Source organism: Trichosurus vulpecula, chromosome 2 (genome assembly GCF_011100635.1).
Source record: "Trichosurus vulpecula isolate mTriVul1 chromosome 2, mTriVul1.pri, whole genome shotgun sequence".
NCBI lineage: Eukaryota > Metazoa > Chordata > Mammalia > Diprotodontia > Phalangeridae > Trichosurus > Trichosurus vulpecula.
Window position 1 is genome coordinate 147,894,765 of NC_050574.1, and position 26,069 is coordinate 147,920,833.

General features: G+C 36.9%; 1 protein-coding gene across 1 annotated transcript in view; it reads right to left on the bottom strand.

Moving 5' to 3' along the window:
* Positions 1 to 26,069, bottom strand: part of ARHGAP42 (Rho GTPase activating protein 42) — a 428,597-nt gene that overhangs the window by 113,978 nt on the left and 288,550 nt on the right. Inside the window, exons 6-8 of the mRNA XM_036743492.1 lie at positions 24,026 to 24,136; positions 8,723 to 8,827; positions 6,600 to 6,729 (exon numbers count right to left, since the gene is read on the bottom strand). Coding sequence (XP_036599387.1) covers positions 6,600 to 6,729; positions 8,723 to 8,827; positions 24,026 to 24,136 — 346 coding nt within the window. The remainder of the gene's footprint in view (positions 1 to 6,599; positions 6,730 to 8,722; positions 8,828 to 24,025; positions 24,137 to 26,069) is intronic.

The following is a 26,069-nucleotide window of genomic DNA, read 5'->3' on the forward strand; positions in this document are numbered from 1 at the left end:
TAAGTGGCAGATCAGAGTGGGAGTGCAGAGCCTGCTTGGATCTGAGTCACGGTCTAGGTTGGCGGTTCTTAGGGGAGGAGGAGCACTGGTGTGGCAGAGCTTGCTGTGTAAAAGTAGCTCTGAAAACAGTAGCACAAGGCCCCTAAAGCTTGGGACAAAGTACTCTCTACTCTACAAGCAGTCATACCTTTACAAAAAGCTCAAGGGTCAGGTAGTTGGCTGGGAACATAAACAGGCAGTGAAAATGGACCCAGATTGAGACTCAGACTTTGGAATCTTTTTTTGGTGACAAAGAAGACCAAAACATACAGTCAGAAGAAGTCAACAAAGTCAAAGAGCCTACATCAAAAGCCTCCAAGAAAAACATGAACTGGTCCCAGGCCATGGAAGAGCTCAAAAAGGATTTGGAAAAGCAAGTTAGAGAAGTAGAGGAAAAATTGGGAAGAGAAATGAGAGTGATGCAAGAAAATCATGAAAAACAAGTCAGTGACTTGCTAAAGGAGACCCAAAAAATACTGAAGAAAATAACATCTTAAAAAATAGACTAACTCAAATGGCAAAAGAGCTCCAAAAAACCAATGAGGAGAAGAATGCCTTGAAAGGCAGAATTAGCCAAATGGAAAAGGAGGTCCAAAAGACCACTGAAGAAAATACAACCTTATAAATTAGATTGGAGCAAGTGGAAGCTAGTGATTTTATGAGAAATCAAGATATTATAAAACAGAACCAAAGGAATGAAAAAATGGAAGACAATGTGAAATATCTCCTTGGAAAAACCACTGACCTGGAAAATAGATACAGGAGAGATAATTTAAAAATTACTGCTCTACCTGAAAGCCAAGATAAAAACAAGAGCCTAGATATCATCTTTTAAGAAATTATCAAGGAGAACTTCCCTGATATTCTAGAGCCAGAGGGTAAAATAGAAATTGAAAGAATCCACCCATCACCTCTTAAAAAAGATCCCAAAAAGAAAACTCCTAGGAATATGGTCACCAAATTCCAGAATTCCCAGGTCAAGGAGAAAATACTGCAAGCAGCCAGAAAGAAACAATTTGAGTATTGTGGAAAAACAATCAGGATAACACAAGATCTAGCAGTTTCCACATTAAAGGACCAAAGGGCTTGGAATATGATATCCTGGAGGTCAAAGGAGCTAGGATTAAAACCAAGAATCACCTACCCAGCAAAACTGAGTACCACGGACTTTTAATAAAATAGAGGACTTTCAAGCTTTCTCAATGAAAAGACCAGAGCTGAATAGAAAATTGGCCTTTCAAATGCAAGAATCAAGAGAAGCATGAAAAAGTAAACAAGAAAGAGAAATCATAAGGGACTTACTAAAATTGAACTGTTTTGCTTACATTCCTACATGGAAAGATGATGTGTGTAATTCATGAGACCTTTCTCAGTATTAGGGTAGTTGAAGGGAATATACATATACATAGACAGCAGGTACAGGGTGAGCTGAATATGAAGGAATGATATCTAAAAAAATAAAATCAAATTATGGGATGAGAGAGGAATATATTGAGAGAGGGAGAAAGGAAGAGATAGAATGGTATAAATTATCTCACATAAAAGTGGCAAGAAAAAGCAGTTCATTGTTAAGGAAGAGGGGGCAGGTGAGGGGGAATGAGTGAATCTTGCTGTCATCGAATTTGACTTGAGGAGGGAATACCATACACACTCAATTGGGTATTTTACCCAACATGAAAGTAGGGGGAACAAGATAAAAAGGGGACAACAGAAGGGAGGGCAGATAGGGGGAAGAAGTAATCAAAAACAAACACTTTTGAAAAGGGACAGGGTCAAGGGAGAAAATTGAATAAAGGGGGACATGACAGGTGGGAGGGAAATGTCAGTCTTTCACAACATGACTATTTATGGGAGTGTTTTGCATACTGATACATGTTGAATTGCTTGCCTTCTTAGAGAGAGTGGGTGGGGAGGGAAGAGGAGAGAGAATTTGGAACTCAAAAGTTTTAAAAGCAGATGGTCAAAAAAAAAAGGTTGTTTTTGCATGCAACGGGGACATAAGATATACAGGCAATGGGGCATAGAAATCTATCTTGCCCTACAACAAAATAAGGGGAAAAGATGGGGTGGGGAGGGGAAGGGGGTGATAGAAGGGAGGACTGACTGGGGAACGGTGTAGTCAGAATATATGCCATCTTGGAGTGGGGGGGGAGGGTAGAAATGGGGAGAAAATTTGTAACTCATAATCTTGTGGAAATCAATGCTGAAAACTAGAAAATATCAAATAAAAATATTCAGTCTAAGTGGTATTTATAATGGTTTATAAGTAAAGGGGCAATTTGGTATAGTTGATAAAGAAAGTCCACTTCAAAGTCAGGAAGATCTCAATCTAAATTCTGTCCCTGACAAATAATGGTTATGCGACTCAGGCAAGTCACTTAACATTTCAGTGCCCCAAAACAATTCTCTAAAAATATAAGGAGCAGAGTAGGTGCTGACCTGCACTGAAATAGGTTATTTTCTATCCATAACATCAGCAACATCTAGGTTATTCAATGATTTCTTTTCCTATGGACATCCTAAATTCAAAAACGTGTGCATCTGCTCTTAATGCACAAACTAATTTCTTTTGAGTTTGCCTGGGATTAAGCCAGCTGTCCTCAGATGTCATCAGGGTCAGAAATTTGTAATGTATTAAAATGTAATGTATTAACAGTTTAAAAAATATTGGGGGGGTGGAGAACAGGCAGGGGAAGCTGTACCCAACCTAAAATAAAAACAATTAAAATCCCCCCAAGCCAGTAAGTTTGAGATTACTAAGGAGCTATTTGTTTGCATTACTGAAATCTGTTAGAATGCATTAATACTACTAATCATTATCATCTGATCATCCTTTATACTGGAAAAGTGACGACTCATTTTCCAATCAATTAAATAAATTCTTATTTACTGTATAGAGTATGCCAGCACTAGGGCTAAAAAACAATAAACAAAGAAACATGAAAGAGCCCCTACCCTCAAGAAGTTTATATTCTACTGGAAAAGTGAAAAAGGGAATAGACACAATGCATACAAAGTTAAGCAGATATATGTCAATTTGAAGAAAACACTAATAATCGAGATAAGTTCAAGTAAGTTTCCCCTAAAGAGGGGACACCTGAGTTGAGTCTTAAAGGAAGATAAACAGTCTTAAAAGCAAAAAGCAGTAGTACATTCCTGGCATAAGAGATACTTTAGGTAAATTCATAAAGGCAGGAAATGGAATGTAAAGTTTAGGGTAACAATAAGTACTCCAATTTTCCTGGCATGTACAATGAGTGAATAAGAATGATGGAAGAAAATGTCTAGAAAGGCAGGCTCAGTCAGGTAGAGGAAGGCTTGAAATGCCAGGCTGGTAAGTTTATATTTTCCCTAGAAGCAATAAAAGAAGTTACTGGGGGAATGGGTGGTATTATGTATTAAGAAGAGGTACTAATGTGAGGAAATTCTGGACCCAGAAGGGTATGGTGCAGATCAATGAACACAGTAAAAGAAGCAATTTTTGTATCGGAGTAGACAATGGACCAACTGGGCAGAAAGAGAAAACAGATTATGAGCTTGAGAAATAGATCACAAGTCTGACAAAGAGGCATGATCTAGCAGTGATGACAGATCTGAACTATCCTGAGACTTACTATAATCCTTTCTCTGCCAAAAGAGCAGCTCATCAATTCCTGTTTTGCCATAATGACAATTTCATCCCTCAAAAAGTAGAGAAATCAACAAAGGGAAAATTTAAAAAACAATTATATCTGATTTGTACTAATAGGGAAGGCCCAGAAGCTAGTATAGAAATAATGGGAATGCTGAAGGGAAATTATCACTCCCTATGAAAGTTTGTAATAGAAAAGGGGAATACAGCTGAATGTACTCTGGAATGCACACTAGATATTAAGAAAGCAGATTTCAAAGGGTTTAGAGGAAGGATAAATAAGATCTCATGAATTAAAATTCTATGGGGGATGACAGCACAGGCAGGGTAAGAAAGTTGCCAAAAATGAAATCATGAACACACAAAGAGCATCTATTCCAATGAGGGGAAAGAGGGTAGTTATCTGAAGATATGGATAGAGAAACAGGAAAGTCACCAACTAACTGAGATTTTTGAAAGCTTTACAGAGAAGATACTAGTAAATGTAGGTAATAAGAGTATGATAATTGTATATGAAACATATGTATATATATATATATATATATTTTTTTATATTAGCATACAACATATAAAATATTACATATATGCGTATATAGAGAAACAGACGGGGATAGGGAGGGGGGCAGCTAGGTGGCATGTGGATAGAGCACTGGACTTGGAATCAAGAAGATTCATTTTCATGAGTTCAAATCTGGCCCCAGACATTTATTAGCTGTGTGACCCTGGGCAAGTCACTTAACCCTGTTTGCCTCAGTTTCCTCATCTGTAAAAATGAGTCAGAAAAGGAAATGGCAAACCAGAAAAGTATCCTTGCCAAGAAAACCCCAAATGGGGTCACAAAGAGATGGATGTGATTGAGACACCTGAAAACAGCAACAATATTTATGCATGGATACATACAATACATACATGCATACACACACAATGTATCTAGGTATTTGGTCAGATCCAGATGGCTATCCTGAAGCTACCTTAAATGCCATTTCTACTTCATCATATAGCTTGCAATTATAAAAATAAATCCATTGTTTTGGCACACATTAGAAATGTTCCTAGAAACCCTATGCCAATCTTTACAGGTAAGGCCCTTACAGTATTCAAAATTTTACTGCCTTCCTTCTGTATGTGGCCACTGAAATAAACATTAAAAAAAATCAGTTGCATTATTGGTTTGTGTGAATGTTAGATTTCTGCACCATGGCTTACAAGTATAGGTACTCAAATTAGATCAATAAAATAATTTTAAAACTAGATTAACCATTTTCTTTTCCCCTCACTGTGTAAACATAATTTTAGTTGCTGAGTCCAAAGGAGGTTACCCCAACTAAAAGTCCTCTATGAGCTAATACATAGCTACCTCTTCCCAAGCAGGACTACATTTTCCCCTAGTAGGAAATGTTTCTAAGGTCAGCATAAGCCATGGTAACTGTTGTTCTGAAGGGCATTAAGAACTTTAATAAATCAAAAATTCTTCTAGAAGAATTAGAAGAGCTGGACCTAGAACACTGATGATATTTCACTAATTGATGCCTAGTCTGTTTATTCAGGCTATTTAAATAATTTCAGCATTACCCTAAACATAATAAAAAAATTTTAAATAGTGAAATGGTATGCCTTTTGGAACTTAGCGTGTAGTGAATTATATAGTCTATAATGTCCTGTGTAACATAATGACAGCTGTTAAGATGATATGCTCCCATGAGTTAACACATGTGCAATAGAGCAGTACCTGAGACAGAGGTCATGTGCGCAAAGGAAGAACTAGGCTCATATGGGACTGCTATTGTTTATAAACTATATTGACCAATGACCAAACCTGAGGAACCAGAAACTGAGTAAAGCCAAGGCTTACAGAGTCTTAGGAATAGGAATAAATAGAGAGAGGAATAAAATAGGCTCAAGACTGACTGGGTAACTCAGCAAAGAGCAGGCACATGTCAGACAACTCAAAGACCCCTATTAGAACTTGGACAATGGATAAGAGGCTGCAGGTCAGGTCAGGACAAGTGAGAGACAAACTTGGGAAAAACCAGTTAGATTTCAGAAGCCTGAGTGCTATTTTTCTTGCAGATAATGGTGAACACTGACACGCTGTTTGAGATTAGTGCTTCTGTCCTTGAATGAACATGGCAAAGAATAAATCCATTTTAGAGCTTAAACTTAACAGCTAAATCTTCATTTAAAAGTTCATATAAAGTAAAAATAAAAGTCTGCCTCTAGATAAATCATCTTTGCACTCACATAATTGTGGGCCCTCCTAATAGGGTTCATCTAATTTAATTCTATATCTAGTCATTTTTTCAGGTATAAAATTGGCTAGTTATTTGGTGTCAAGTTAGCACTCTCAAGTCTGAATGGAACGTTAGGAAATAAGTGTCAAGAATAGCTGAGAACTGTAATTGGTTCTCACTCAGATTTTTTGTCACATACAGGTTAATAAAACTCCATCTCAAGTTTTACAGGTAAGGGCCTGTCTCCATAGTACATCACTGCGCCTAGTTGATTGTAGCATTTTGCTCTCTGACCTGGTACTCCGCCTACACCCTTAATTTTTCAACTCTTGCCTCGGGAACAGTGAACAAATCAATATTGCTATTAATTTTGGAAGGGGCATGACAATCTAATCCTATACTGCTTCATTCAACATCCTTGTGATTCACCAAACCAAAACTCCCTTACCCGGCTCCTAGTCTCCTTTACAAACTTAACTTTATTAAAACATAAGTTCCACGAGGACAAGGGCTGTCTCACTGTATATTAGTATCACCAGCATATTAAAGCGTAAAAGATACTATAGTACTCAACAATTTCAAGCTCTCCCTCTCAAGATGTTACTAACCTGGTCAGCAGTTAATGCAACAGTTTTTAAACACCAAGTTTCTATTTTTTTTTTATTTTGCTTACTGGTAAATCTTAAGATTTGACTCACGTTTCTCTTGTACATAAAGATACCCTTCCATTGTCCACTGACTGGGAGGACGGTAATCTTGATTTGCAGATTTCATTCTCTGCATTAGTCTCTCTACCTCTTGACGAGTGCTTTCAAAATTATTTCTTGTCTGAAAGAGAAAAAAAATCTATTTGACATTTATTTAGAAGTAAGCATATAAACCAAGAATCAGGAATCTTCAGCTGGAAAGTCAGACCCGACCATCAACTTTCATTTCATACACTCTATATAAGCAATTATCAAACAGCAATATCACCACTTATTCTTAAATTTGCAAAGCCACAACACATGTTAAAAGAATTCTGCAGTAGCATTTAAACATATTAAGAATTTATCTCTGTGTCCGTTTTACACGCCCTCTTCTATTTCTCTTTCAGTATTCATTTATCCATCTTTCTGTGCCTTCTTTTTTTTTTCCTCTCTCCACAATTCTAGTCCACTATTCTGCCACCCCACTATTTCCCTTAGCTGGTCATAATATAAAAATTAATTCCATTTTGGAATTATTAGAAATATTTGTCCTAAATTAAAATGAAGACTTAGTGGGCAGTTTTTCTAAGTTTTCTTGAGTTATACCTACATGGTTACAAATTGTTCCCTCCCTCATTTCTCATTCCAAGCCCTGTACAAATCAATGGCCATAGATAAGAAAAAAAAATCTTCATTTCCAATTTATACGATAGCTTTGAGTCAGCATAATTCTTTCAAATGATTTCCTAAAAAAAATGAACACTGAATTGCTTTCTATAAATACTACTCTCACTGGTAATAAACCAAACTTGAATCACTATTCTAATAACTGAAAGGACCTGAAAAAGTTAATGAATCTCCCTAAGTTTACAACTTATTCAATTTTTGGTTGAATAACTCATTTAGTATCAACTTACAACTCATGTTAAGGCAGATATTCAGTGCCTGCTGATATTAAAATGACTTCAAAATGAAGACATTAGAGTAAATAGAGTATTGAACCTGAAGTCTGGATGACCTAAGTTCAAATTTGACCTCAGATAACTACTTCTGACCCTGGGCAAGTTGCTTAGCCTCTCTGTGCCTCAGTTTCCTCATACACAAAATGGGGATTAAAATAACATCATCTACTTCCCATAGCTTTTGAGAAGACAAAAAGAAATATTTGTAAAATGCCCTGTAAACCTTCCAGCATTATGAAAATGCTACCTATTATTTTTACTATTGAAATGTCAAAAAGTATTGAAAATCATATAAAAAATCTAGCAACAAGTACCACTCTCCCCATAAGTATGAGGTGGAAGGGAAGCTTTTTAAGAAAAATCATCAATGTAGATTTAAAAAAAAACCATGCATGGTTTAGAGAAAGTTTAAAAATTATTTAAAATTTTCAAGCAGAAAAAATTTCTTTCATTTTAAAAACATTTTTCACTTGAGTAAAACAGTTGTTTGCCAGGCCATGGTGACTATGACTTTTTCTGTCAAACATTCTCCTTTCTAACCTATTCCCCATTATACATGTGAAACTGATAACATACTGAAACCTACAAAGGACCTGAGACATAGATCATCTGGTCCAAGAACCTCATTTTTCAGAAACCGAGGCCCAAAGTAGTTCAGTGACTTGCCTAAGTTCACACAAGTCATAAGAAACAGAACAATGTTTTAAGTACAGGCCTTTTGACTCCTTGGTCCACTATGTCTTGCTGTTGCTCACAATTTCCCTGATATGCTCTTAATTCAGATTTTTGGCAATTCAAATTGGTCTTTGTCATCTGACCACTTCTTTGTCAGTTCTAATTATTGAGGGCTGAATGTATGTACAGGTTGTTTTTTGAGAAAGTTCATGGTTTAAACATGATCTTATATACATATGTGTGTATACACACACACACACACACACACACACACACACATATAAAACCTATATCAGATTGCTTACTGTCTTGGGTAGTAGGGAGGGGGAAAGGGAAGGAGAAAAAATTGGAACTCAAAATTTTACAAAAATGAATGTTGAAAATTATCTTTACATGTAACTGGAAAAAATAAAATACTATTAAGGAAAAAAGATAGAAAATTTTATTGAATAAAACCCCATTTAGTTATAACATGGCATTAATATAGAGTCTTACATTCTGTAAATTGAATTGCAATTGCTGCTTGTAGGGTGCAAATTCCTGAGCCAGTTCATATCCTTCATGGTAAAAGGTGAATAATCCCTGAAGGAAGGACAAAAGCTGCAAGGACAAAAAGAAAGGTATAATGAGAACACTGAACATATCAATGGCTAAAATGCCCCCAACTTCAGACCCAAAGATTCCAATGCCAAGTATAAACACTAGGAGGATGAAGACAAAAAGAACAGTCCTACATATACCAAAAGTATTTATTTATAGCAGTACTTTTTGTAGCAAAAAGCAGCAAAATAGATGCCCACTGATTAGAGAATAGCTAATCAAATTAGGGTCCATGGATATTACATTGCAGTAAGAAATGATGCCTATGAAGAATTCGTAAAAGCATGGGAAGAAATAGATGAACTGCTCCAAAGCAGAGTAAGCAAAAACAAGAAAACAGCATACACAATGACAACAATGTAAATAAATGAAAAAAACAATAAAGCAATCCAAACTGAATGTGTCAATCAGTCAATGTAAGCGCTTACTGAGTGAAATTCTAATGAGCAAGTTTGGGCAAAGATAATGAGAAGGTATTTTGCTACTTGGGTTTTTTTTTTTGTTTTTGTTTTTTTTTTTAAACAGAGATAGGAGCCCTTGGATGTGAAGCACTATATATGTCAGACTTGGTTCACGTACTAGTTAATTTTGCTAAATTGATCTGAAGGAAGAAAGATAATTGAGAAATATATGTGATATAAAGCAAAATATATCCATTTTTTAAAAAGAAAATGTTGTCTTTGAAAGCATCACAGTCAAGTGAAAAAGGAAATATCCATCCCACCAATTTCCTTGTGTCAATGGAAGGCTGTCTCCTAACGTAGGAGACAATGTGATTATGAAACTGATTTTCACCCCTTTTTCAGTGATAGTTGCTATGTTACTTAGTTTTCCTCAGCACTAGGACTTTGATCATGATACTCATAAGATAACTACTTATTCCTGAACCTAAATGCCCACTTAAGTTAAAGCCCGCTCTCAAACAAACAGCATATTTTAAGATTTCTGTCTCATGTAATGCTGGTTTAGATGTTCATTCTGCCTGAAAACAAAGGCAATATATTCATGCACTGAGTCTGGCCAAACCGGCTTCTGTGTTGTGCCTCTGCTTAAGGCATTCTATAGTCTGTCTCTACAATATTTTTCCTTATGCCAAATCATACTCTCCCCATCTGCACTATGACAATCTCTAGATTCTTTCAAAGCTTAGTTCAAACATGATCTTCCCAAATAAGTCTCTATTGATGCTCTCCACAACTGCTAGCGCCTCCTCCCTACCCCCCCCCATTACTGTGTGTGTGCGTGCGTGTGCGTGTGCGTGTGCGTGTGTGTGTGTGTGTGTGTGTGTGTGTGTAGTTTTGCAAGACAGGCAGTGTGGTATGATGGCTAGAGATCTGGCTTTGATACCAGAAGACTTGGATTCAAATACTGCCTCCAACACATACTGGCTATGTGACCCTGACCAAGTCATTTAACTTTTCTGTGGTCTAGATAGTTCTCTAGAAAAACTGTAAACTGCAAAGAAGATGGGAACCTGCCATGGTAGAAGGTGCTTCCTTACCCAACAGTTAACTATACCAATGAAATCACAGGTCCAGTCCTTGTCTCTATCCTATATTGTATCCATACTTCTATCTGTACATGTTGTCTCCCTCTACAAAATATAAGTTCCTTGAGGATAAGATTGTTTGATTCTTTGTATTCCTGGACTAGTGTGGTGCTTGGTATACAGTAGGTGCTTAATAAGTGATTATTGATTGTTAAGTACCAGGAACTGTGCTAAGTACAAAAGTCCAGTAATTTAGTTGCTAATTTCTATCTGTTATGTCCTTAATGGGTTGGCTACTTCCTCTATAACAAAGAATACAAAGAAAAAGGAATGGTCCCTGCCCTCAAGGAACTTATACTCTGTTAGGTAAAATCAACATAAACACCTTGAAGTGCATGCAAGATTGATATAAAAATGACATTAGAGAAAAGCAAGAAGGACAACAATCTAAAATTAAGAACAATTTGTTAAAAGAACAGAAATTCAGGGAGTATGATGGCAGATAAGCAAAGAGCACGATAGGGACATTGGAAAGGTAGGGCTGACATAGATACAAACAAAGGAGCAAGACAGGTAAGAAAGAAGCTAATTTGACTCTTTGGAGAATTTGTGGTAAAACATGAACAAGAAGAATACAAAAAGGGGAGGTACAGAGGGATTTTTATCCATATTAAGAGAGGGAATAGCCAACCACTAAAGAAATCACAGTCTGAAATTGCCAACAGAGTGGGATGGTGAAACCCTCTCATGGAATCTGGATCTCAGTCTTTCTGTGAGTTAAGTGGGATGAATGGGGGTGGGGACCTTTCTGCATGGCTCAAGGCTTCTGATTGACAGCTAGACCTAAGTTTCGAGTTACTAAAATCACCTTTACCATAGCCTCCCTGTGAGAAACGTGGTTTTGGGGATCACTGGACTTCCTAGGCAGGGCCAAAGTCCTGAGGAAGAACCCTGTGATAATCCCTAAGGAAGGCTGTGCAGACCACAGGACTCCCAGAGAAAGGCCAAGTGGTAGCCCCCTTAATCTGTGGGGATCATAGGGCCTCCTAGGGGTCAGACCCTAAGGAGGACCCAAGTGATGGCCCCTTAGAATGGTTGAGGGGAATCACAGGCCTCCTAGGGTTGGATCCTGGGAAAGAGCCACATGATGACCCTTAAGAAAGGCTATGCAGACCGCAGGACTCCCAGAGGAAGACCAAGTGGTAGCCCCCTTAATCTGTGGGGATCATAGGGCCTCCTAGGGGTCAGACCCTAAGGAGGACCCAAGTGATGGCCCCTTAGAATGGTTGAGGGGAATCACAGGACCTCCTAGGGTTGGACCCTGGGAAAGAGCCACATGATGACCCTTAAGAAAGGCTATGCAGACCACAGGACTCCCAGAGGAAGACCAAGTGGTAGCCCCCTTAATCTGTGGGGATCATAGGGTCTCCTAGGGGTCAGACCCTAAGGAAGACTCAAGTGATGGCCCCTTAGGACAGCGGTAAGATCACAAGGCTTCCCAGGGCTGGAACACCCAAGTGATGTCCCCTTAAGAAGGCTGTGCAGATCACAGGGTTCCCTGGGAGAATCCTGAGCAGTAGCCCTCTTAACACTGCAGTGGGCAGGCTCAGGAAGTCAGCCCAAGACAAGCAGAGAGCTTGGTGCTTTCTTGCTTGCATGACCTTAGGAAGATCCATGTGATTTGCCCATTCTCACCCAAAGAACTCAGGACCAGAATAGGCAAAAGTAGGCATTTATTATGCTCCTTTGAGAGAGCGTGTGTAGTGCTCGCTGGAACACTCACGCTGGTGCAGTTGCAGGAGCAGAGGTAACCATTCCCTCCACTCCTGCTAGAGTTATGGTTACTTTACATTCTTTACTTTTTACATAGTTTTCCTAGGTTATACAGTTTATATAGGTAGGATAATAAGGATACAGAAGCAAAAGTGAAGTTAATTAGATTTTCCTTGTCTTAGTTTATGATTAATCTACATTCTTTTACTTCCCTTACCTTCCTTCTTTAACATATGCAAATTATGCAAATCAGAAGGCCTGGACTCTTGACCAAGACCAGACCCTAGATAAGCTTGAACTGGTTCAATAGGTTTGGCCTTTCTAATTCCCCTGACTGCCTTCTCAAAAAACATGCACATGGGTACAAGCCTCTGACCTTGGAAGGGAGGGGGGGAGTTGCATTAGGGTATAAAAGCTAAGTTCTGCCCTCTGGGCACCGCCTCTCCCTACTGATTGTCTATGGGTTCGGAGACCCCCCCCTTCTCCGGATCATTTTAAAGTTTTCTGTTTCTACCTTGAGACCTCTGGCTCTTAATTAATTGCTGGCGGGTGGTCTCACCCCACATACAACTAAATGGCAGGGCTTCTTTTGCCCCCAAAAAATCCAGAAACAGTCTCAACTTTTGTAACAAATATGTACTGTTGCCACTTAATACGTACAAAATAGAACACATTGTCTTCCCTCCAAAGTGGCTACTCTTCCCATTGTCTACTGATGACACTAATATCCTAGTCACAAAAATTTGAAAATTTGGAGTCAATTCTGATGCTGACTCTCAAAATCCAATCACCTACCAACTCCTATTAATTCTACCTTCATGACTCAACTCTACATATTAAAATCCTTAGCCTCAGGGTAGCTGGGTGGTACAGTGGATAGAGTACCAGTCCTGGAGTCAGGAGGACCTGAGTTCAAATCTAGCCTCAGACATTTGACACTTACTAGCTGTGACTCTGGGCAACTCACTTAACCATGATTGCCTTGTAATTAATAATAATAATAATAATAAAATCCTTAACCTCATTTAAAGCTCAGCTCAAATGCCAACTCCAACATGTTGTTTAGTTGTTTCAGTTGTGTCTAACTCTTTATGACTACATTTAGGGTTTTCTTGGCAAAAAGATACTGGAGTGGTTTCCCATTTCCTCCTCCAGCTCATTTTACAGATGAGGAAACCAGAGCAAATGGGGTTAAGTGACTTGCCCAGGGTCACACGACTAGTAATTGTCTGAGACTGGATTTTAACTCAGGTCTTCCTGATTCCAGACCTAGCACTCCATCCACTGTGGCAACTAGCTGCCCTACTCCAACATGAGGACTTCCTGATTCATCCAGCTTATATTTGCTTTGTTTATGTTTCATTTAATGGAATGAAGGTTCCTTGAGGTTTTTGGGACACTGGTCTCTCCTGGTTTTCCTCCTACCCATCAGACCACTGCTTTCAGGTCTCCTTTGTTAGATCCTTCTCCCTCTATACCACTAAGCTGGCAATGTAGGCAGCGTGCTTGACTCCTCATTATCTCTCACTCTCCCATATCTAATCTGTTGCCAAGGCCTTTCAATTTCACTTTTGTGACACCTCTCTTATATGCACCTTTCTCTCCTTTGATACTGCCACTACTCTGGTACAGGCCCTCATCACTTCACACCTGGATCATTACAGTAGCCTGCTGGTGGATCTACCTACCTACCTCAAGTCTCTCTCCACTCCAAAACATCCTCCATTCAGCTAATAGTGATTTTCCTAATATACAAGTCTAATGAAGTCACTCCCCACCCAGTGGTTCCCAATGTTCTCAAGAATCAAAAAATACTGTTCAGCATTCAAAGACCTTCATAACCTAACCTCCTTCTATCTTTCCAGTTTCCTTATATTTTAGTAACCAACAGGTACTCTGATCCAATGAAACTGGCTTCCTGACTGTTTCATGAACAAGACCTTTCACTTCTCAGCTCCAGGCATTTTCTCTGGCTAACCACTATGACTGGAATGTTCTCTTACTGGCTTCCTTTAAGTTCAATTAAAATCCTATCTTCTACAGAGTGCTTTTCCCAAGCCCCCTTTAATTCTAACGCCTTCTTCCTTTGAATTATTTCTGATTTACCCTGTATACAGCTTATTTGTACATATTTGTTTACTTGGTTTTCCCCCATTAGATTGTAAGTTCCTTGAGGGCAGAGACTGTCTTTTGCCTCTTTTTGTATTCCCAGAGCATAGCCTGGTGTCTGTCACATAGTGGTGGCTGACAGTTTGGAAAGTCAGTATGGTTCAATGTAAAGAATACAGGCTTTGAGTAAGTAAACCTGGGTTCAGATTCCATCTGATGTTTGTTGCCTGCACGACCCTGGGTAAGTCACTTGGACGATTTCCTTCAATTATGAATGCAAGCAGCAAACATTCTGAGAAGACGTCCATATGCTTTGCCAGAATGCAGAAAGGGTCCATGATGCACGAGAAGATTAAGAACCTTTTCCCTAGCAGAATACAAGGTTTTCTAGGGGAGGGGCTGTGGCATTTTTTCTAATCTTTCTATCTCTGGTGCCAAACATAGTACACGTCTTCAAGGAATGTATACAGGATGGGGGAAGGGAGTAAAGGCATCTGCCTTATACATAGTTATGAGATAAATAAAACTTGAATCAGTTTTCATATACAGAATGAATACTGTCATTCTCCTTGAGGAAAGCAACAAGCCTAAAGCTTCAATTGGTAGATACACTATAATTTCTAACAAATAAATATAGATTCTGCTTCTAAGTACAAAAATAATTCTGCATTTTTCTTCTAAGATCGTCAACTATTCAAAAAGTATTTTGATTCTCAGGAGGGAAATAGTTTTAACTGCTTATTTAGTTTCTTAAAAAGTTTTATATTTTTATTGATGGTTTTGCTCCTCTTATCTGACTCTTACAGAACTATAATTACCCAAAATACGGGGAATTGCATTAATTACTTATGAATAATATGTAAAGGACTGTATTCCATTAGAAATTTTGTATTACTCAATACACGCAAGTTTACAGCTACTACTTAACATCAGCTATAATACCATTAATTACGATAACATTCCTTTTTAGCTATACAGATTTGTCAAAATACACACACACACACACACACACACACAGACACCATGTATTCCGCCTAGATGCATAAGTTGTAACCTATATAAATCAAACTGTTGCTTTAAAATGTAATTTAATTTAAAGAAAGTCATATAACAAACATATAACTATGCAGATGGATAAAAAATAAGACTAAAGCATATATCCTATATGTGCTTACTAGGTATCCTACTGAAATATTCTTTGCAGTTTTCTCAAGTTCTAATACACAATTCCCTGTTCCATCTAAGGATGTAGTCAGAGATATTAGTATAGTGTCCTCTGAGGCAGAAATGAAAATATTAGAGAATGTTTTGAAAAAACCTAGAAGAAATCTTTTCATCAAAACACCAAATGTCCTGAGGCCCAAAATTTCTTTTCATTTGAGAGCAGAATAGATGAGAAAAACCCAAGATAATATTGTAGCAGTGGAAGGTTAAAAAAAAAACCACTAAAAATTCTCAATAGTGGTAATCTACCATCCTTTGCTTCTCTAGACTTTGACTCTTCATGACACATTAGAGTTCTCCAAATACAGACATATTTTCCAAAAAGCAGACAATAGTATGTAACAAATGACTTTTTTCTTTTCTTTGAGTACCTTTGGGGTTCTGTTTCTGCCACCCATGCTGTACATCTTGGTCAATGGCTCCATGCTGAGCTTCAGAAAATAACTTACTAAAGAATTTCAATGTGAATTTCTTTAAATAAATTCCCCCATGTATTCTGACCTTAAGAGTCCATCTTAGGAATGACAGGACTTTAAGCACTTATTAGCTGTGTGACTCTGAGTAAATCACTCAAAGTCCTTCAGTTTCTTTATCTATAAAACGGAGAAAATGATAACACCTACCTCATAGCGTGTTGTGAGGATCAAGTGAATTAACATATTTAAAGCACTCTGCAAACCTTAAAGCACTACATAATTGTTATTTTTGGTATCTCTCCATTTTAGTGGATAAATAACAGGAAAAAAAAAAACTAGAGAATTTGTGTATTTTGACTTGAGACGAGATTTAACTCTGTAAATCAAATCTATGGAGAAGGGCTTGCCTGAGAGTTTAGGTCAATTCAAAAGCAAATTTTAAAATGCTAATAAAAGACATAAGAATTCTCATGCTGCAGAAGGTATGGGTTTGCGTGGTTTATCAGTTCTCTAGTTAACAGAGTTCACCAATATGACTGCCACAAGATGGCAGCAAAGTAAAACTTTTAGAGGCTCATTTTGTCCTTCACTGATGGAACTAAATGGGACCAAGTGGTTGCATTCACATCATCCAAAACACTGCTCATATTATCTCTTAAATTACCACAAGACTATGGCCTATGATTCCCTCCTACCCCCAAAAAGTGACTTGTCACTTTTTCCATCCAGGAGAAGCCCTTAATATATCAAATTACGAGGTTAAATGGAAAGATCAAGTATCTGCGCAGCTAGGTGGCTCAGTGGATATAGCACTGAACTTGGAGGTAGGAAGAACTGAGTTCAAAACCTCAGACACATACTAGTTGTGTGATTTTGAGTAAGTCAATTAATCTCTATCTGCCTCATCTGTAAAATGAAGAAAATAATAGCACCTAGCTAAAAGGATTATTGTGAAGATAAAATCACATAATATTTGTAAAAAGCCTTGCAAACCTTAAAGTGCTATATAAATGTTGGCTATTATTATTAGATTCAACTTTTAGCTAACATTGCAATTAGACAGCAATTCAATAAACATATATTAAGGACCTATGATGCACAAGGTACTGCGATAGTTTTTTTTTTGGGGGGGGAGGGTGTCCAGCTAAAGTCCCTCTACCATTACAGATCTGTAATTACTTTGTAATTTATAATTGTGAGAGATGTTTAAGCCACTGAGTACAACAAACTAGCTATATATAGGATAAATCAGAAATAACAAATAGACAGAAGGCATTAGAATTAAAAAGGTTTAATTCCTTAAATCACTAAGTCGGATCACATCTCCCACCATTACTCTATCAACTTCCAGTTATTTAACAACCAGGTATAATCTGAGCCTAAAAACTGCCTCAAATATGACTTAGGTTTACCCTGGCTCTCAGTACTTTCCAGACTAAATCTGTCGTATTGGGCAGGTGGAAAGGGTACAGCTGCAACTCACTAGACAATGGTAGCAATTACTTCTAGAAACTGACATATGTATAAGCAACCAGCTAAAGTGATAGTTCTCCCACAAATCTCATAATGGAGTACTTGCATATTCTGCCCTGTATATAACTGCTGGTTTTCTTTAACTTACAATTCTCAATTAAATTAAAAATGATTATTTTTTTCATAATTATTCTGCTTACCTCTCAAAAAGCAAATTATAAACTGATATATTAGTAATGATACTTATATTTATAATTGTATTATCACGTCAAAATCCTGTTGAGAAAGATGTCATATTATTCTGCCTGATGCACTCTATATTCTAGTCAATCCAGATGACTTGCTATTCCTTAGACATGACATTCCATCTCATTCCTTTACACAGGTTATCCCCAAAACGTGGCCTGCTCTCTCTCTATTCAACTCTTAAAACTTTTGACTCTCTTCAAGATCAGCTAAAAAGCTTCTTCCTCAACAAGGTCTTTCTTGATGCAACCAGTTAGCATTCTCCTAACTAAATAATTTTTGCTTATCTAATATCTATTGTAATAATACATTATCCATATCTATCTGCACATATGCTATTCTCTGCCATATTACCTCTCACTCTGGAAGGTATGTTGCTAGATAGCAGGTCTTATATCCTTTTAGTTTTATATCCCCAGTAATTAGCACAGTACTTGGCACATTGCAAATGCATAATAAATGCTTATTGGGTGGAACTGAATTCATAAAGATAACCTCTAAAATACTATAAGCTGGAATAATAGCTGTCAAGCTGATTCCATGAGCAATTTCATTTAGCATTTATCCTGTGTCTCTAAATAAACTTTGGTGTTCTAGAGGTCTTTGTCTCCTGACTACATTTTAAGATAACTCATATACTGATTCATTCATTTATGTAACATTTGCTGACCATCTCTAACAAGCAACTGTAACCAGTACCCAGGCAGATACACGAGGATGATGAAAACAGTTTCTGATCTATAGCTTTAGGTGTAAAAAAAAAAGTCATGATGAAGTAGCTACAGCCTGGCTGATGTCATATTTTAAGCTGTATGGATATTTTTAACAGTTTGTGAGCTAGAATAACTTAAGGGGGCAAAGTGCTCACTTCATTCACTCCTCAGTGTATGAGGAAAAAATCTGGGGGAAAGGTAGAGAGAACCTAGGGGCTCTGTAGGAAAAATGTACCAAGTGAACAGTAGGAAAGTTAAACAGCAGTGGAACACAACACATCTCAGGAAAAATGGGATAAATGAAATTTTATTAAATGCAGCCTGGGTAAGAAAGGAAATTATCAGGTCACCTGGAATCAAAGGATTGATACAGAAGTCTCTAAACTGAACTCTGTAGGGAATTCAATTCTTTTTTTTGGGGGGGGGGGTGGGAGTAGCAAACTCAGTTGGCAAGAGGTTGGAAAATGGAAGTGAATAGTTCAGAAAGGCAGCAAAAAATAAGATAAAATCCATTGGACTGAGAGTCCTAAGATTAGAGTGGAATGGTAGAAAAATGAAGCACATACTGGGAAAAAGGAGACCTGGGTCCTTATCCCAGCTCTCCCACTAACTAGCTGTGTGGTCTCAGACAAATCACTTAACCTTTCTGGGCCTTGCCTTCCCTCTCTGTAAAATGAGAGAGCAAGAAACAATACTTGAACTCTAAGGATCATTACATTTCTGACAGCCTACACTGCTAAGAGTTTTACCAAGTCTGAAGTCAGAAATGATGGCGAGGAGTCAGTTATATCAAGGGAACAAAAAGATCAAAGGAGCAAAGATTCAAGAAAAATCATAGCCTCAGCACTGAAAAAAAAATGTCAGAATCTTTGAGAAGATCTGTTCGATAGAATTAGGAAAGAAAAGATGAAATCAAAACAATTTGAGGTTGAATGCTATTGCTAGGGAGTAGCAGCACTGATGGAGGAAGTGATCAAGCCATACTAGTTAGGTGCAACCCAAATTTAAGCTAATCTAAAGAGGGCCCTCACTATATAGCAAGGTAATCTTTTCCCACAGTAATTCTTCCAAACTTTCTCTTTTGCCTTCAAGTCTCCCATACCACAGCACAGCACAGCACACCCCCACCTTGTCAGAAGAGAAGGTTATTACTTCTATTGTACCAAGAAGTAGACACCATTTGCTGTAGTTCGGCAATTCAGATCTCCATGAGATCCCCCATATTCTCCTCTTTTATTTCAACCTCTGATGAAGTGGTGGTTCTTCTTCCCACCAAGGCCAACCACCCTTCCTGTACTCCTGATCCCACCCTCTTCCATCTCTTCTGACAGACAGCCCCACAATTGTTTCACCTTGTCTTACCCGCATGAGAGCCTTGTTTCTCCTTTTCATTTTAGGTGAGACAAAGTAAGTCTAACAGGATGAGGGTTGGCATATATTACAATACGCAGCACTAATCTTATTACATTATATTTCCCCCAAATCCCACTCTTTTTCCAAACTTCCTTTTTTTTATTTAAGGCATTACCATACTTTTACTCATCCAAGTTAATACCTTCAGTGTCATCTTCGGTGCCACCTCAACGTCACCTTCACATCACTCTTTCACCCCATTTAACCAATCTGTTTCCAATTCTTGTCATTTCTATCTCCACAACATCTTTTACATCTGTCCACTTCTCTCTATTCACACTACCTCTACCTTTATCATCACCTTTTGTTTAGGTCATTGCAAGCCGCCTAATTGGTCTTCCTGCCTCAAGTCCAGTGTATCTTCCACATTGTTGCCAAAATCATTTTCCCATTCTCCCTCACCTCACATATTGAATGAGGTACAATTATTGTCATTTCTATCTTCACAACGTCTCTTGAACCAGTTTCCTCTCTACATCCCTTAACATCCATTCTAGTTCAAAATTCTTATCTGGATCACTTCCTAATTATTCTCCCTGCCTAAAGTCATTCCCCTCCCCAGTAGATCTTCCACACATGTGGTTTTCCTAAAACACAGGATAGACCATGTCAGTTCCCGATTCAATAAACACTAGTGGTTCTCTATAGGCTCATGGATGAAATGTTTGATCTTTACCCATTTCTTAAAAATTTACATTTTTCTGTAAGTTCTAAAATGTACCTTCTTTAAATTAGTACAATTATAGACATATATAATTTCTAAAATAAGTAAATACACACATTTGGACCAAGGACTCAATATATATATATATATATATATATATATATATATATTTACTGATGGAATACATGATCAAAAAGGTTTTAATGTACTTTAGATTACAACACTCAAGCAATTACAGCTAGTTATAATCATAGTCACTTGAGGCCTTCTCTTTATCATTATAATTTCTTCAAGCCAAGGAAACAGAAATATAGACAACTTGGAGTAGATTTTTAATTCATTTCACTTCAGTATTTGTACCTATTAGTGGCAAGTAGATCATGCTCTCTATTTGTTCATTTCCCCCACAAAAGTCCCTGACCATATTAACTTAATTGGTGAATCTAAAAGTAGATGACCCAAATCTGTGAGCCCTGGCACCATACCAGGTGCTGGGAAATGTTTTTTGCTGCTCTATTAAAATATAATAAATAGGACAACTGTTTTAAAAAGGATAAATAGGACAAACGTGGACATGGTTTTAAAGAAGTGAATAAAACATGTAACCTAAGAACTCTAAATGAAAATAATGATTTTTAAAACTACTTGATTTTAGACTATTCATTAAAAAATACTCATTAACTTCACATGTATAATCAAATTGCTTGCGTTCTCAGGGAAGGGGGAAGGAGAAGGGAAGGGAGAGAAAGTGGAACTCAATTTTTTTTAAATGTTTTAAAAAAATCTTAAGTGTAACTGAGAAATATTTAATGAAATAAAAATACACCGAGAAAAAAGAATATTCATTAAATTTCTATTAAATGTACAACTTTCCTTTCTTTCCCAAATGCTTACAACTCCATTTTTTAAGATAGTCAAAATTTAGATAAATTCAATGTTTTCTCAATATTATTCTGTTAAGTTTGTTTGTGGAATGATGAGGGGAAAACTTCATTAGAATAGAAAGAACTGTCACTTTGTTTAAATTGAAGGAATACATAGTTATCTGAAACAGATGTTGTTTATCTGAAAGTAAAAAACATATTTCTTATGCAAAGTAGTATCACTTCATAATATATCATCCTTGAAACTGACAGTCTCATCAACATGTAAGTATATGTGCCATTCTTATTTTTTTTTATCTCTTAGCATTACTTATCACTTGTAAACAAAAGAACCTCTTCTGCTCTGGAGTCAACCAAGACAAGTCAAAGATTTTTCCAATGTTATCAGTAAACAAATTTCTACTTACAAAACTATCTTGAAAGTGTAATATATAAATGATAATAAAATAGTATTTTTCTGGTATGCTATGTTTTCAGATTTATTGTTCCTTAGAGATTTTCTTAAACCCAGATAGTCTTTAGTCACCTACATAGAGTAAAGTATTCTATACTTCTTCAAGCTAAATTATATACAAAGATGTTTTCTTCAGGTTAAGATAGTATTACTTATATGTCTTTCATCATCTTACTGAAAATGGGGTATAAAACCCAAGGATGCTGAGAAATTACAAAACTAGAAGTGAGAAAGAGACTCAGTTGCCAGAAGTCTTCATTTTGGCCAGACACTCTAGTAGGAAAATCCAGCAGCCAGGACAGGATTTTGAAAGAAAGAATTTAACATCAATTTCAATTATGAAGTCACAAGAAAGGCATGCTTACACTCAGAAAAACACACGAATACATTCTACAGGGAGGGAGGGTTTTAACATGGTGAGCAGGGGAAGCACCAAAAGTTTCCCTATGCTATTCATTTCACAGATTGATTTTAAGGTTAAAGTCAACTGTCATATTTCTTAGAAATATTCTTCCTGCTCTAGTGAGGAGATGACAGACAGAAGGTCAAGTCACTTAACCTCTCTCAATCTCAATTTCCTCACCTGTACAATGGGGATAATGTTTAGACTGCCTTTCCTGTTATAGAGAAGTTACTTTATAAACTGTAAATCAATGTATTTTTGCGAGCTGTCACAGAATCATAGCATTGTGTATCTACTATCCTAGAATCCTCCCAATGGCATTCAATTCTAATACGTACCTCCAAAACAGGATGGCCTGAAATGAACAAAAATTTCCACAGAGGGTCTGAGCAGGTTATTCTTATTCCTGGAAGCAATGACTCTCTTAATAAATTGAACTCAAGATTACATTAACTTTTTTTTTCATTGACTATACTGTTGATCCATATTGATCTTATGATAAAAAAACCAACCCCGATCTTTTATCAAACTCATTAAGAACAGAAGCAAACTTTCCCTACACATTTTATTTTCTTAACTTAATCTTTGTTTCCACATTGTAATGATCTTTCCTTAAATGAAGATTACTTTACTCTCCCTATCCAATTCTTAATTATTTAGGGGCTATCCCCTCTTTCCTACTGACAATTCTGTTGCTTTCTATCACCTTATCCAGAAAAGGGGTGAGTCAATAGCACAGTATAAAACATGAGTATCTGAAAGTAACATTTTTAAAAATATAAATATGATATGTTTTGTCATATCAAATTTAGTATGTTTCCTTGTTAGTCACTCCTAAAAATTTGTGGTGTGAGAAGAATACAGATTTAATGTCTGAAAATAAGATTTGTGAATTACATTGCACTTCCCTATCTCATTAAATTTGAGACAAATTTCCACTCTCTCCCTTCTCACTCCATCCATTTTTCCCTCCTTGCCACCCTCATTGTATTCTAAAAACTGTATTTAAGAATGCTGAAAGGCAGAGTAAGGAGCTATATTGTATAAATATATACTACGTAGACATAGGAGGATTGTAATATGGTAGAAAATGTTACACATAAACACGCAGAAATAACCACTTTATCTAAAATTGGCTTAGAAATTGAATTGACTTCACGAGAAAGTTATAGAGGCCACCAATACTCATAAAAGCAAACAGCTAGGTAGCACAGTAGGAGCAGTAGGCCTGGAGTCAGGAAGACCTAACTTCAAATCCAGTCTGAACCCTATTGGCCTCAGTTTCCTTATCTGTAAAATGAGCTGGAGAAGGAAATGGCAAACCGCACCAGTATCTTTGATAAGAAAACCCCAAATGAAGTCACGAAGAGTTGGACAAAACTGAAAATGACTAAACTACAATAAAACATTCATAAATGCATTTTTATACATATGCTACAAAAGTTACATCCTTTGTGCATGTATGCATGTGTATATATACATGCATATATATGTACACACACACACAATGCATACTATCTTCCATCTAAGCATTTACAACCCCATCTGTGAAAGTTACATTAGATGACAATTATTTAATTCAATTCAATTCACAGGAAAATAGACGTACAGTTGGAAGGGACCTTGGGTCATTTAGTCCAATAATCTCATTTTACAGATGATTAAAAAGAAACCTGAGAGTTTAAGTGACTCGCTTAAGGCTGTACAGGCAGTAAGTGACAGAGCCTGGTTTCCATTCAATCCAATTAACAACTATTCATCTGGTGCCCACTAAATGCAAGGCAATGTGCTAAGTACCAGGGATATCAAAAAAGAAAAACTATACTCTACCTGCCCTCAAGGAGTTTTTAATTTATAAAGACTGCATTTTGGGAAAAGTAATAACTTTCCACTAAAACACAGAATTTATACTAAAGAAGGCAGTCTGGAGCTCTTACCGGTTCGACAAATTCAAATTTCTTCTTTTCTTGAACTTCTTGTATTTTAAAGACATATTCAAGTGATGCCTCATAGAAATTTTGATGTTCTCGGTCAATCTGTGTATCTGCCTGTGGAAGAACACAAAGACACAAATAAGGAATCACTAATGGTCATATTCTATAAGGATGCAGGAAATAGCAAAGAGTCCAGTCAATCAGAATTCATTACACACCTTTACAGGTATGCAAAACAAAAATGTGCTTGTTACTAAGGGTAAACATAGAATAAGAAAAAAAACACATCTGTGATGTAGCCAACCCGGCCCTCTCTCTGCTTCTCACATGGGATCCTTTATTTCCTATCTCTGTACATTTGACCTGGCCTGTCTCTCAGGCCTGGAACACACTCCCTTCCTCACCTCCACCTCAAATAATCTGTCTGTCCTTCAAGACAAAGCTAACACATCATCCTATGTGAAGCCATTCTTGATCCCCCTGACTGCTAGTACCCTCCTTTTCTTATGGATATTTATCTACTTTGTACTTTTTGTCTTTATTTTTTATGCTGTATATGCTCACATGTGTACTTGTCTCACCTATTAGAAGGTAAGCTCTTTGCTAATGTGGATTATTATATTTTTGTATTCATATTCCCAATGCCTAGCACAAAGCCTAGAACATAGAAGATGCTTAATAAAAACTCGCTGATTGCCTCTTTCTGTGAGAGAAGCCCAAGTGTCCTCAAAGCATAATATCTGGTAGGAGAAAGAAGGCATAAGCAAAAATAACTAGATAGAAGGTGAAATTGTAATAAACAAAGACGTGGTAGGTACTTGATTTCAGAGCTTATTTCCAGGTGGGATAAAGGCAAGGTCTCTATCTGAAACCCTGAATGATTATGGATCCTGAATAAGTAATATTCCAAAAGTGCAATACATTTTACTCCTGGAATAAAATAAGGGTTTTCTAATATAATTAGAAAATACTCTTCAGATAACCACTTTCTCTTTTATTTATTTGCTTAAACTGTATTCTATTCCTTCTATCCCCAAACTGGTTATCCTCAGATGTCCTTCTGAAAACTGAGAACTCCATTTGGTTTAGTAGAGAAACATCACATTCAGTCTCTACACAGTTTTAACACAGGTTATTAGCAACGGAGGCTAATGGAAGTGGATAAAAACCATCTCCTGCTGAGGTCTAAGCATTAAGCAACAGCAATGCAGAAAACAAAAACTGAGTCACTTCCTAGGATGCTTTTAAAACAAAAGTAAAATTAGGTATAAAGATTTGAGCATCAAAATAATCATTTACTATACTTAAAAATAGTTTCTTCATTAAAAACTACAGCATTAAATAATAGAATGTTCTTAAGGGTTTTAAGTGATTTTTTCCCTTACACTATACATGTGCCAAACATATAAACAATCTGGAGAATAAAAGAGAAAATAAATCAGTACCACTACCATCCTTCTAACTCTTCTATCCAATCTCCCCCAATGGTTTATGGGCTGTATTCCATGAAGGAGGAACAGTAGCAACGCATTAAAACAAATCAATATTTTTCCTATTCAGAGTAATTTTCTGATCACCTTAGCAGGGCAGTTATTCATAAGACTGAACTAGCAAAATGTAAAGTGGAAACAGGTGATATGTGAATAGCTGATACTATATTAGAATCATTTTCTCTTGTTGTCTAAGTTATTTTCAATGCTACATTACATAATGTTGCTCTTTGTTCAGACATGACACCGCTGTCATTGTTACTAACCACATGTGAGCAAGTTGTTTTGTTTTTAAAAACATCTTGTACTAATTCTTTAAGCTCAAATTGGCATTATTTGAAAATCATTTGAGTAATTCATTTCCCACTCAGGAGAGACAGATAGTTTTTGGATAACTTAGAACAGTAGTGAATCTTGTCATGCTTCCCAGTTACAGAAGCTTTCATCACCTCTAGTCTAGAGTACTGAAATCTAATATACCACACACTCCTTTGAAAGGTCATCCAAGAAGCTATAGTACTTACAGATAGCTCAATTTCTCTTTGGCAGAGGATTAA